General features: G+C 41.6%; 1 protein-coding gene across 1 annotated transcript in view; it reads right to left on the reverse strand.

Moving 5' to 3' along the window:
* Nucleotides 1-12,118, reverse strand: part of mtor (mechanistic target of rapamycin kinase) — a 53,956-nt gene that overhangs the window by 39,836 nt on the left and 2,002 nt on the right. Inside the window, exons 7-22 of the mRNA XM_088368208.1 lie at nucleotides 11,764-12,039; nucleotides 11,535-11,643; nucleotides 11,255-11,438; nucleotides 10,910-11,038; nucleotides 10,029-10,273; nucleotides 9,477-9,686; nucleotides 9,192-9,397; nucleotides 8,573-8,695; nucleotides 8,374-8,457; nucleotides 7,925-8,017; nucleotides 7,363-7,497; nucleotides 6,483-6,612; nucleotides 4,435-4,685; nucleotides 4,238-4,324; nucleotides 1,574-1,741; nucleotides 118-230 (exon numbers count right to left, since the gene is read on the reverse strand). Coding sequence (XP_088224334.1) covers nucleotides 118-230; nucleotides 1,574-1,741; nucleotides 4,238-4,324; nucleotides 4,435-4,685; nucleotides 6,483-6,612; nucleotides 7,363-7,497; nucleotides 7,925-8,017; nucleotides 8,374-8,457; nucleotides 8,573-8,695; nucleotides 9,192-9,397; nucleotides 9,477-9,686; nucleotides 10,029-10,273; nucleotides 10,910-11,038; nucleotides 11,255-11,438; nucleotides 11,535-11,643; nucleotides 11,764-12,039 — 2,543 coding nt within the window. The remainder of the gene's footprint in view (nucleotides 1-117; nucleotides 231-1,573; nucleotides 1,742-4,237; nucleotides 4,325-4,434; nucleotides 4,686-6,482; nucleotides 6,613-7,362; nucleotides 7,498-7,924; nucleotides 8,018-8,373; nucleotides 8,458-8,572; nucleotides 8,696-9,191; nucleotides 9,398-9,476; nucleotides 9,687-10,028; nucleotides 10,274-10,909; nucleotides 11,039-11,254; nucleotides 11,439-11,534; nucleotides 11,644-11,763; nucleotides 12,040-12,118) is intronic.

Raw genomic sequence — 12,118 nt, forward strand, 5'->3', positions numbered from 1 at the left:
CAACATATTGTAAAGAACATGTTCTAATGCAAATAGAGATTTAAGACTGAGTGAGGTTCAACTAAAGAGCATTTTCAGGAAAACACAACACTCCATTGACAGACGTGTGGTACAAACCTGCGGGCCTGCAGGGGCACATCAAGTGCATCAAATAGCTTGACAATCGGAGGCAGCAGCAGGTGGAGGTAGTCATCAAGATTGGCCCCGAAAAGCTGGATGGCGTTCAGCAGCTGCAGATGAAAGCACACGATTCAGCACAAACATCTTAATCGGTCTCTTATGGCATCACCATTTACTCACTGTAACAATTACCTGGCAACCGTTGGAATAATTGATAGCATACTCGATTCTAAAAAGATTCTTTAGCAACAATCCCAGTGTGTTATGAAATGTTGTGCGTAAGAATACCTCCAGCTGCTAAAACATATTGAGAAGACAGCGCCCCGTTTCAATGTGCACATGGCGCGACAGCAGGAAGCAGAGGTGGAGGCGGGCAAGGGTGCATGTGCATGCTGAAAGACGGCCGTACTATAGAATGAACGCTTCCTTGGAATGATGGAAGTATGTTTTTCTTTTCCTTTGGATTAGTGGGTAACCGGAGTCCCATTTCGATAAATTTTGTACAACACCCCAATCCTCTAGAGTCAAATTCAGACCCAGATCTGACTCATAGATGACCCAGTCTACAGGCTACAGTTATCTAATACTAGAGCCTCGGAGACTAACCGGTAGCGAGGGCAAATGCACTGCATATGACCATTTAGCATACTATAATGTCGTTATGGCCTGACCTTTACCCTGAAACATGAACCATTTTCTAGGAAAAAAAAAAAACAGAAGCACCTAACGCAAGAGTGAATGGATGTTGCAGGTCTGCAGTTTTTGTCTTTTGGCTACTGCATTACGAACAGTTTAGCCCTGAATGAGTTGAATGGAGACAACAGAAGACAGAACTGGAATCCAATCAACTATATCGCAACCTCCAAATGGCAACAGCCCACAGGTACAAAGTTGCACAAACATTGCATGACGATACAAGACAGGTAACAAAAGGATAGATTCACTTACTTAATAAGACAACCGGCCTCAACAAGATGCATTCACAAAAGAATGTGTGACCAGAAGAATGTATACCAGAGGTTGCATGACGTAAACCAGACAGCTGTGTTTTCGCTTCATATCCAAGTTAAGGCAAACGGCTTTATTGTTTTTATATACTGTAACATCCGTGGCTTACTTATTTTTCCTCTTGTATGGAATTGAATGAGAAAATCATTAAATTCAAAACAGGTTTTCTGACGGTGGCAGCTTGACCCTGGAACTAATTATTTGTATTTCAATTATAATCACAGTGATCCACATACATCAGTAGGTCATAATAAAGTGGTATGATACATTCGGATGATTCTGATTCTGACATTTCTTCCAACCTGATGCAATATATTTTCAGTCTGGGGCGAAATTTCAAAAACTATAAAATGTGAGGCGCATGTCTTCACCAGCCGTCATTGTTTCAAGTGGTGCGTTTCGAACAAAGATTGTTGTTTTTGTGGGAGCACAACCCTGCACTTACCTTAATAGTAACACCGCGTCCAGTGCTGTTGTCATGCATGAAGACACGCAACATATGCGGGATGAGCTGTGGCAGGTAAAGTTTAAACTCTCCCCCCAGGGCCACCACAATCTGTTCGATCAGAAGGATGATGGTGTTCTGCATGGGATTGTTAGGTGTCCAGTACTCCTGAAGAACAAAAGTATCCTTTAGTTTACCCGGTAACAATAGTAAAATAACCATAGAGTATGCATTTGTTATTTTGTTTGCTAAGATATGAGCAGGAAGAGTAATTCTATGAGCCTACATGAATCACAAGACTATCACAAACTATTAGACTCTAGAGATGGATCTTTTTCTTTGCACCCATGTGGCACACTTACTAAATAAAAAATCAGATCGTCTTAGAAACAGTAATAAGCCTCTTTCAAAAACAGAATTGATTTGTTTTGAAAATAATATGATTTGTCTATTGATTTACCTCTTGTTTACTTCTGTGTTGTTGCTGTTCAATATTGACATGTGAATTCAAGGCACGTGTGCATGTGGGTTGTTTCAGTCATAAACTAACTCAAAAAGTGTACACTGATAAAAGATACGGGCCTCTTAAAAATAACTGGCCAGCAAAATATCACTTTGTGGCTTAAAACGATCAGAAAGTCCGATCAAATATATGGCACAAACCAAATGACAGTCAAGTAAAAAAACAGCGCACAGAGTTGAAGGTTGTTATAAAATATGAGTGACCTTATTAAATGTTATTCCAATTATGGAACATGTGTAATTTTTTTTATGTGCGGTATCGCATATTCAGAGTGTGGATTCCAGAGCCTTTAACCCCGGCTCTGGTCTAGTGATGAGGATTTATGTGGGGTCTGAGAAAATGGGACAAGAGGTTTTTCTTCTGAGTTGGAGTCGTTTTCATGCGTTGGATCCAGGAAAAGGGAGTGTCACAATATTAGTCGGGAGTGGGAGAGAGGTGAGGATATTTACTGGTAAGTAAGATGACGTCGCATTGCGGTAAGGATTTTGACACTATTTTAGGAAGAGTTGCTGGGCATGACCACTGTGTTCCTGAGAGATACTGGCCCGTGGAGTTAAGACAGAGCACCTGAAGTACCAACGACTGATGGGGGTGTTTTTGCTCAAGTAGCCACGGGGCAAACGCTGACTTCCTGCCTTTCCAGCCTGTGGCTGCTGACTACCGAACAAATGAGTGGACGGTGGGAATGACTATTCCAGCCCCCTCATCTGGATGCAGCAGTTAGGCCGGAAAAAAATGAATAGATTCTTTGTTTCACTTGCCTTTTATTAACGTGGTGGGACTTGAGACACAACCGCGTGGTTCTTTCAATCATTTCTCTCGAGGATTTATCACCGTTGAAGAAGTGATTTTAAAGTTGAAAGGAAGTACAAATACAAATAAAGTCTTACGATATTTTGTGCCTTGCTATTTAATTGTGTTCCAGTGCAGAAGACTCTTTGGCTTTAGCAGTTGTTCGGCATCATGTGATAAGGGTGAGTATCATGAGTCAGTTTTAAGAGTGAAAAAGAACTGGACGATTTGAGCGGAAATCATACCGCAGAGCTGTTAACTGCAGCTACCAATGTTATGTGTAATGAAGTGTGTGAAGGAATTGGGAGGCTGGAAAAGCTTGAATGGAAAGATTTGAATGACTACATTTGATTGAACATTTGATATGATTCTTCAGGTCCTCCCTTGAGTGCCATGTTGTGTAATAAACTGCCTGTGATGTGCTCTCTTCTGTGACGTGGGGGACAGACGTCATTCGTAGAGGCTGATCGGGTTACAAAAGAGTTAAATCCAGAGCACAACCTCCACCTTGAAGCTGCTTGCGTAAAGAGACTGAAGTGATCACTGTTTGAAAACCGGACGTCAGGGGACACAAGCATTACCTCTGAAAAACCTCTCATGACAGAGCCTCCAACACACAAAACCTTGAGAAAATAAATGTATGATGAAACCTTTCTATTTGAATTTTTTGTGCTGATTCTGAATCTGCCCCTGTTTTGTCTCCAGCACATTAGGGTTTCATAAAAAAAACACAATATGTAATACAGTAATATATTTAGTAATGCGTAATATTATTATATTATAATATTTACAAATTAGAAGTTAAGTTGTGCATCAGGTGGAATGTTCTTTTTAAACGTAATAAAATCCATATTGCACAAGCTTTTATAGGTCAAATTGAAAAACAATATCTGAAAAACCTGATGTGCTACAACACAAGACATTTCAGAAATCAGTGTCAATAATACTTTTAGGGACACACAAAGGCATCTCTAATTCAAGCTGGCTTTTGACCAGTGCTATAGATAGCAACAACTGGAAAGCTCTTTATTACCAAGTGGGCCCTGTTATCATTAAGACTGAAATTGCAAAATCATGGAATGTATCCCAAAAGGTATTTCGCTGTAGGCTACTCTGAAAAGAATTTACAGTCGAACCAGATGACTAATCAATAAACATGTTCCAAATGAGAGAATTTGCAAAAACATCTGCAACTGGTGCTAGTCCTTTGCTCTAAGCTTTTCTCGAGGTCTTCCTTCTTCCCCATTGCTCATCTCATCCGTGACATATTAAATCATTGGAACATCCTCAGTGATGAGGAAAAGTGGGGACCGTGATTACAAGGATGGAAAGTAAACATGATTACTCACTCTGATGAGGGTGAATATGTCATCCATGTAGGGGCGGATGTGAATCTTTACAAAGCACACGACCATTCCCATCTGCTGAAAGAGGAACTGGCGAAACACAAGGAGGAAAGAGAGTAAGACCGGTCCCGGCTAGGTGAATACTGGTGTTAACGCCAAGGAACTCGATACCATCCGAGCCCGCCTGGAGTGCGACCTACCTCTCGGATACTGGCGTCACAGACGCGAATCACGTTGAGAAAAGTGGGCATGACCTGCGGTAGGAACTGGACGCACTTGAGGCCCAGAGACTTGAAAATGAAGGTAACAGCCTGGACAACCATGGTGTGGTGGTTCGACAGTGACGGATCTCTCAGGATGCGCATCAGAGTAACGATGGCCACGGCAGGGTAAAACTCATCCAGGGGCAAGTTTCCCATGTTGACCAGCATCTCACTGGTGCTGTAGTCAGCTGGGATGAGGAGAAAATGACAGGACATGATGGAAACATCGGGAACAGTTGTGTTGTCGTTCTCAGTCAATCCGCACGATTTGGATTCCCACACCAGCTCCATGGTTCTGCTATTTGAACTACTACACTACAAATAGCTTCTCATAATGGATCACAAAGCTCCAATATGTGTGAGAATAGTGAAAATGAAGATTCACGAATGTTCCTTTGTAAACTACATAGTAGTGCAGTCTTCTATTCAGTACATTTGATGAAGACTGTCAGCATCTACGTTTTTTTGTGTGTAATATTTGAGTGCTGGTAATTCAAGAATTTATGGCAATTGTTGTCTTTGTAATAAGCCATTACCTTGACATACCATAATCTCAAACTTCAAATGACAGCTGTTGGTTGACTCTTGGTCCCTGTGTCCTTCTGAGTAGTTTTGTGAATGTTTTTTTTCTTCAAAGGTGATGCTTATAGTCTTAGTGTGGCCACTCAAATGTGGAGAACTAGACAGACGTCTGATACTAGACAGATGTCGAATATTCAGGGTCTCACTGAGCTTCTGCAAGAGCGTTCATCTCCCTGAAGACTCAGGGCTGTAGACATACTAAACAGACCGTCAATTGGCCAGCAGGCTGAAGAGAGAAGTTTTGGTCTTTGTACCTTTTCATGTTCTAATCTACAACTTGTGGCAGAAGATAGCAAATGGGCTGTTTATTTAAAATAAGTAATCAATGTGGTTAAATGCAGTAGCTGAACTGATGATAACAAATATTGAAGTCATTTTGAGCAATAGTAAAAGACAGTTAAAGAAAAGATGGGCAGAACCAATGACAAATGAGACAGGCAAAATCGGTGCCCTAAAAACCCACACTCCACTAAATGACCGTAATAAATCTCCCAAGGCATAAAACCTGATCCTTCAGGTCTGGCTGGACTCCATTAGCTTTAAGAACTATCTGGTAAGACTATTACCATACTGGAAGTCAAGACACAAACTGGGATGTAGGCGGAGGTACTCGATACACATGGTTGCATGTAGATTCCGTGTCAAAATCTATCTCACCTTATACAATTATCGCTTTATCTACTTTCTAAGATGTGTTTGTATATTTAATTCAAGCCCTTATTTAAGTCAGAATCCATGAGTCTGAACAGTGATAGAGGCTTAAGGGTTAGGGGTGAATTACAATTTTCACTCTTACACAATTAGATACCCCGATAAAAACCCAAAATGCAAAAAGAGCTGATGAAGTCAATCCCAAACCATATGTTTTATTTGACATACTGAATGGCTTGGTTAAACTGCTTTTACACACATCTCTGAAACGTTAACTGTGCCGTCACATGTTCTGTTTTTATAACCCTACATGTTCCAAAACCATCCACAGGAGTTTGCAGTAGCAAATGCACTGGATCCTCCATGCCTCATTGAAATATGCAGTATATATTTTCAAATGTAAATGCAAATACAATCTATTTTGGCTAGGCTATAAATGTCTTTTGATCAGCATGCGTGTTAAAATGTGGCAGACACTGCAAATTTCCATAATGCTTAATGTAATAAGGCAGCTACTACACCTATTAAAAAATTATGGCTCTTTGTCCCCATGAGTGAATAATGATCAGAGAGCTTTTTTACGCCGTGATGTGGGTGTGGATATACAGAGCAAATTTTCCAGCTGCTGAGAATTTAATATCACTATTTTTTTTCAAAGAACAAAAAAATTGCAGTGTTTAACTAATCAATATTCAGAGTACAATAAAAAGTGCTGCCTACGCAAAGATTAGTTTCTGTGTTTGTAGGCATACCTGAATCCTGACTGGACTTGGACTCAGAAAGGCTGACTGCAGAGGCGTCTCGTGATTGGTCGATCATGCCAATGTTCACCTTGTGCTTGTACGGGTCCAGAGCTCCAAGCAGGCCAAGAACGCGGATGGCCTGGAGGGGGAGGGGATGACAGTAAGTCATCTAAGTAGTGGGAATCTGCAAATTTTTATGAATATTTTCTGAAAACACACAAGCCCCAAGAGCAATGACAGAGCATAGACCCACGCCAAGGCTATTAAGGCATACCGGCACCTCAAATGTTTTCCTCATTTATTCCCTTGTAAGTGGAAAAGTAGGATCTGAATGAAACATTGCCTCTTTTTAACTACTGCAAAACATGATGCCCAGTTTGGATTTTTTCAATTACTCAAAAAACAAATGTGACTCCAAATGTGAACCAAACAAGTCCGTAATGTAACAAAGCTTGGCATAAAATTTTCCTCAGTAAATTAACAAACAGTGGCATATGCTGCGGCTGTAGCTCAATTATTTTTTTCTTGTTTTCTATGATACTATTATTTCTAAAGATAAATTTACTTGTCATTATTTCCTCTCCAAATCACATGTACTCTTGTACACTGCCTTCCCTAATACTCTCATTATGCAACAGGTAGGGAAACAAACAATTACCAATTACATCACCGCACAAAATTTCATGTCTCTACGGAAAAGTAGGAAAGCATCTTGGAGTGCTTGTATTCATGTGATGATGACTCATTGGTTGAAATCAAAACAGACAAGCAGACATTGTTTAGCATATGTGAACTGCTGGGCCTCATTAAGTGTCGCTGAACTCCTGAGTGATTGTGACGCTACGAAGGAAAGCGAGAGTAATACGAGGACAGAGGCACTCGTGCATACCTCTCTCCTGATGCCTTGATTCTGCTCTGTCTTCAGGAAGTTGAGCAGCACCTCAAGAAGGGAAGGGTATTTTCGGTAGGGCTCCACCACATAGCCTGTGCTGGCCACCTGTTGGCCCAAAGTCCACAACGCCACCTGGTGGACAGCCACAAGCAGATATGATATATGAACCAAAACAGTCATTTGGCATGTTCCTTTCATAGAATGCTAATTTGTCGGTTACTCTGCATACTTTTACAACTTTTTGCACTTTAATGACCTATGATATAATGTTACTTCAAATGTTACCTGTACAGACACTGGGAAATTCCATTTTATTCTTTATGGAGAAACTTAATTTTTCAAACACAAACTAATATAAATTCGAACAAGCTCGTGGAACACATTGAGCTTTATTTCCAGTGAATTCACTATTCAGTTTGTTTAGTTCTTGTCCTGAAAATACTAATTCAAACACTATTCTAGCTTCGGTGTGCAATTGTTTTTAAAAATCATCAATTATGCCCATCGGAGCTGCCTAAAAGAGAAATATAATTACAGTACTTTGAATAAGTTCACCTACCTGTCTCTTGGCTAATGAGGAGGAGTCCTGCAGCATGTCCATGATAATAGGAAAAAGCTCATCCATCCACTTCCTCATCTCCAGACCGCTCACCTATACAAGAGAACACAGAGAATACATCACATTTATTTCCCAAAACTGTTCTGTCAAATTCATTTTGAGGAATAGCTCTTGCTAATTAGGTTGCATACATTTTCCTCATTTGACACTTGTGATAAATCACTCTTACGGTATGTTTTGAAGGTTTGCATTGAATACATTATCAAAATAAGCTTTTGCTTTTCAAACTTATCGTACATATATATATATTCGTGTCTTTCATTCATTCTTTTTCAAGTTGTGCTCTTATTTCGTACAGCAGAAAAGTTGAAATGTGACGTAATCGTCAAAATCTTTGATCTCTGTTTGGTTTGGTTCCAGTTAGCGCCTTCTGCTGCCTCAACCATTACCTGAGCCAACTCGCCAATGGTGGCTAGGACACTGATAACCACTCCGGGATTGGGGTCTGGGTCTTTCAGTTTGAGGATTAGAGCCTGAAGACAACAGAGGGTATTTTTAGTGAAACAGAGTAACCATTTTCTGTTTCAGAAGTCTAGTTAAGTTTCTAGTCACATACACGTTCACAATGGCAACTTAGCACAGGTGTACCTTGAGGATGGGCTCCATGTAGGGCCGTATGAGGCGGGGGGCATTCGATACCAGGTGGCCCAGCATACGGGCACTCTGCTCTTTGTTTCTGCCAACACCACTGTGCTCCAGCTCTGTTAATATCTGAGACAAAATCAACAACAAATAATGTATATTTGGTATTGCATCAGTGTAAAGCTACCCAGGCTTGTGCAAGATTCTGTATAGACAAAATGTGAAAGGTTTTCCTAGAAAGAGGCTTGTAGTTCCCGTTTCATCCGTCTCCTGTGTATATTGGTGCATATATCACTTCCGCTTCGTACAATATGTTTGTACATTTGTGACAAGATTGTAGTTGTTTTATTTTTATAAACATATCTGTTATCTCCTATATGTGCACTCTACTACTGTGGGTTTAAACTTTCTTGCACGAAAGACACTACCCAAATTTCCTCTCTGCAATATCTGATGGCTTGGCATTTACTGCCCCCTGAAGGTGCTTTGTAGGCACAGCACAATTAATAATCAGCATTATGTCATTGATATGTACAGGATTGATATAACATGTAAGAAAGGTTATTAGAAGAATCACTTTTTTTTAATTAGGTACCAATTTCTCAGCATTCACAAAGTCTACTACCTGAATGAGCATTTTGCGTAAGAAAGGCATGACAAAAGCCGGGTTCATGCTGCTGAGACGTCCGATTGTGCAGATGGCCAGTTCTCTGATCTCAAACACCTCGTCATTCAGGGCCACAAAGAGAGCCTGTAGGTTCTCTGCCTGGGCAAGGTGGGCATCAAAGCGCTCATCCAAAGACGCCAGCACACAATAGCGTATGTCTGGATCTGAAAAAGGATAGGGAGAAATGTAAGAATGAGACGTTATGATCGTGGTCATCCTGAGTCCAAGTCTGTCACAAGTTACCTGGGTCTGTGATGCCAACCACGAGGAGTTTACTCAGTACATCTGCAACAACCTGTACTGCCGTCTGGCTCACAACATGGCCGCTGATAGGGTGTATGGAGGGGGTGAGGAGACGGGAGCAGGTGCGAGCTGCCTCCATTCGGATCTCCTTGTGCTCACTGTTTAAGAAGTGGTCGGCGCAGTGGCGCACAAACTGAGTGAGGGAGTGTCCTGATGAAAGATCACAGTACAAGATGTATTTATCTGGGTGGTAAGCTTTAAAAAAAAAAACTAATATATTTTCTCTCCACTTTGGAGACAAGCAGAACAGTCCGGTTGCAATTGAATCAGAGCCCCGAGAATGAAATTACCTGAACTTTCAAAATGTGTTAAACTTTGAGGACTATTTCGAGAAATTAAATATTACTGAGTGTAAAATGTCTAAACCTGTCTTGAGTTCGAACCTGTGGCCATTTTCTCTCCTTCATGGACCACGTAAAACGCTTCACGCAAACCGGTTTCTGTCTGCAGTTCTCGAAAGGTGGCCGGACGCTTAAATGTCAAGGCTCTTACCTTCAAACTCAAAGCTTCCCAGAGTGCGCAGGGCCAGTGTGATGCTGCCGACATCACTGGCCTCCGGGATGTTGGTAAGGCTTGGAGACGCGAGCTGGTAGGCCAAGCCTTTGGGCATGCCCGGGTGACGTAACGGCTTGTGCATCAAAACCAGCGAGAGCATCTTCAGAAGGCCATCCTGTATGTCCTTTTTCAGCTGCGGGATCTGGCGGCTCAGATCGTACAGCACCGCTGTCAGTGCCGGACTGCAGAGAGAGAGAGGACACGTTGAAGTTATGGGCTAAAACTACAGCTGTGACATGTTAACTTGATTTTTTTCCCTTAACATTCTTTTCTCTGCAATGATTTGATTTATGTGTGATTTTCCTGGCACATAACACAACATGCGCTTCACTCTGGAAACAGGACAATAAAAGGGAAAATCAATCAAGTGTTGCATTAGGGTTTTCCCCATGGAGTCAAATTCATCATTGTTTTTGTTTTGACATTCACCCACACAACTTTGTCAAACGTAGCACTGCCACTACATCATTCACACATAAAGGAGAAGTTAACTCAATATGTTTTATGCTGCCCCTAGGTTAATATTCTTATTAATATTGCATTGAGTATCAAGATCCACCCATTTTCCTCAATCAAACAGGGCAGCAATTTTGCCACTTGCTGTCGACTGAAAATGACATCACAGCTGTTCAAGGCTCAGGTAACATCCAATCATGGCTCCCTCGTTTTCTGATTTGGGTCATCAGAATCATGTGACATTTTTCTCAAGGACTCGAAAGCACATTATTGAACATTATTTTACAATTCACACCATGCAAGTACCCAGAATCCACGCAGCTTGCTATGGAAAAGATAGCAGATTGCAATATGTATGATACCTGAGGCCCACAGCTAGCATGGGCTCCAACAGTTCCTTGATGTCAGGTTGGATGCTGGGACCCATAGCCCGGGAAAGCATGCTGATACATGTGAACACAGTGGCATCTACCTGGATGGACTTCTGCCTCCTGCACATGAAAGATGGCAAATGGAAATAGAACTTATTCTACGAGCACAGTGTTTTTGTCATAATTAAAGTAAACATTTACAAGAAAAAATATTCCAAGGCCATGAATATAACACCAGTTTTACATTGCTGCAAAAAATTGGCTACTGCACAACTTTTGTAATCTCCAAAGGTCGTATATTCGGAAGAATGTTAACTGAAGACGGACTGTACTGACTTGTGCGCAAAGTCCTTAGGTGGTAGAGCTGCCTTTATGATCTCCAGAATCTTGGAAAGATAGGGCTGTATTTCAGCTCGGACTGCCACCACCAGCAAGCCCAAAGCCTGGAAGGCTGCAGTTCGCTCCTTCTCCTTCTTGAGACTGGCCAGCAGATAGCCCATTGTGTCTGACAGGTATTGGTCTGTAATCCACATTGACATATTCTATCAGTAAACTTCTGTGTTGACTGAAATATTAACGAGCAATGAAAAACTTTTTACGTGTGAATTTGACCCACCAGTAAAAGTATGCGGCTGGAAGGCACCAAGCCGTGGCAGCAGGTTCAGTATGGTCATCTGGATGAGGGGATTCTTACTGGTTCTGTATTTTAGCACCCAACGACACACCTGGGAGAAAACAATTTTGCTCTCTCACATGACATTTGATTTACTTCCAGCAAGTCAGACAGCATAATAGATTAAAACAAAAGCAAAAGGCTTTTAAAAAAAGTATTTGATAAAACTCACCTGATCAAAACGCTCCTCCATGAGCTCACGGCAGTATCTGCTCTCCACCAGCGAGCTCTTAGCTGGCACTGGAGTAGCTCCAAAGCTGAGGAAGCCCTGCGGTGTGTTGTACCCCAACAGGCCCAGGAGAGCGTTGGACTGCTGCGGTTGCACTGACTGGAAGCTGGTGAAAGGGGTGATGTGGCGGGGCTTTGTCCCAAAGCCCATCATCTCCTTGCAGTACTTATCGTGCACCAGCTGCTGCTGCGTGATCTCCTCCATTTCCTCGCGCATGCGCTGATGGACGATTACAGTCAGCACATTGTCCATGGCATTCAATAAAAAGTAAAATGCAACAGTTTATTAAAGTATACGT

Source organism: Syngnathus floridae, chromosome 2, assembly GCF_059516105.1.
Source record: "Syngnathus floridae isolate MCC-2025c chromosome 2, RoL_Sflo_1.0, whole genome shotgun sequence".
NCBI lineage: Eukaryota > Metazoa > Chordata > Actinopteri > Syngnathiformes > Syngnathidae > Syngnathus > Syngnathus floridae.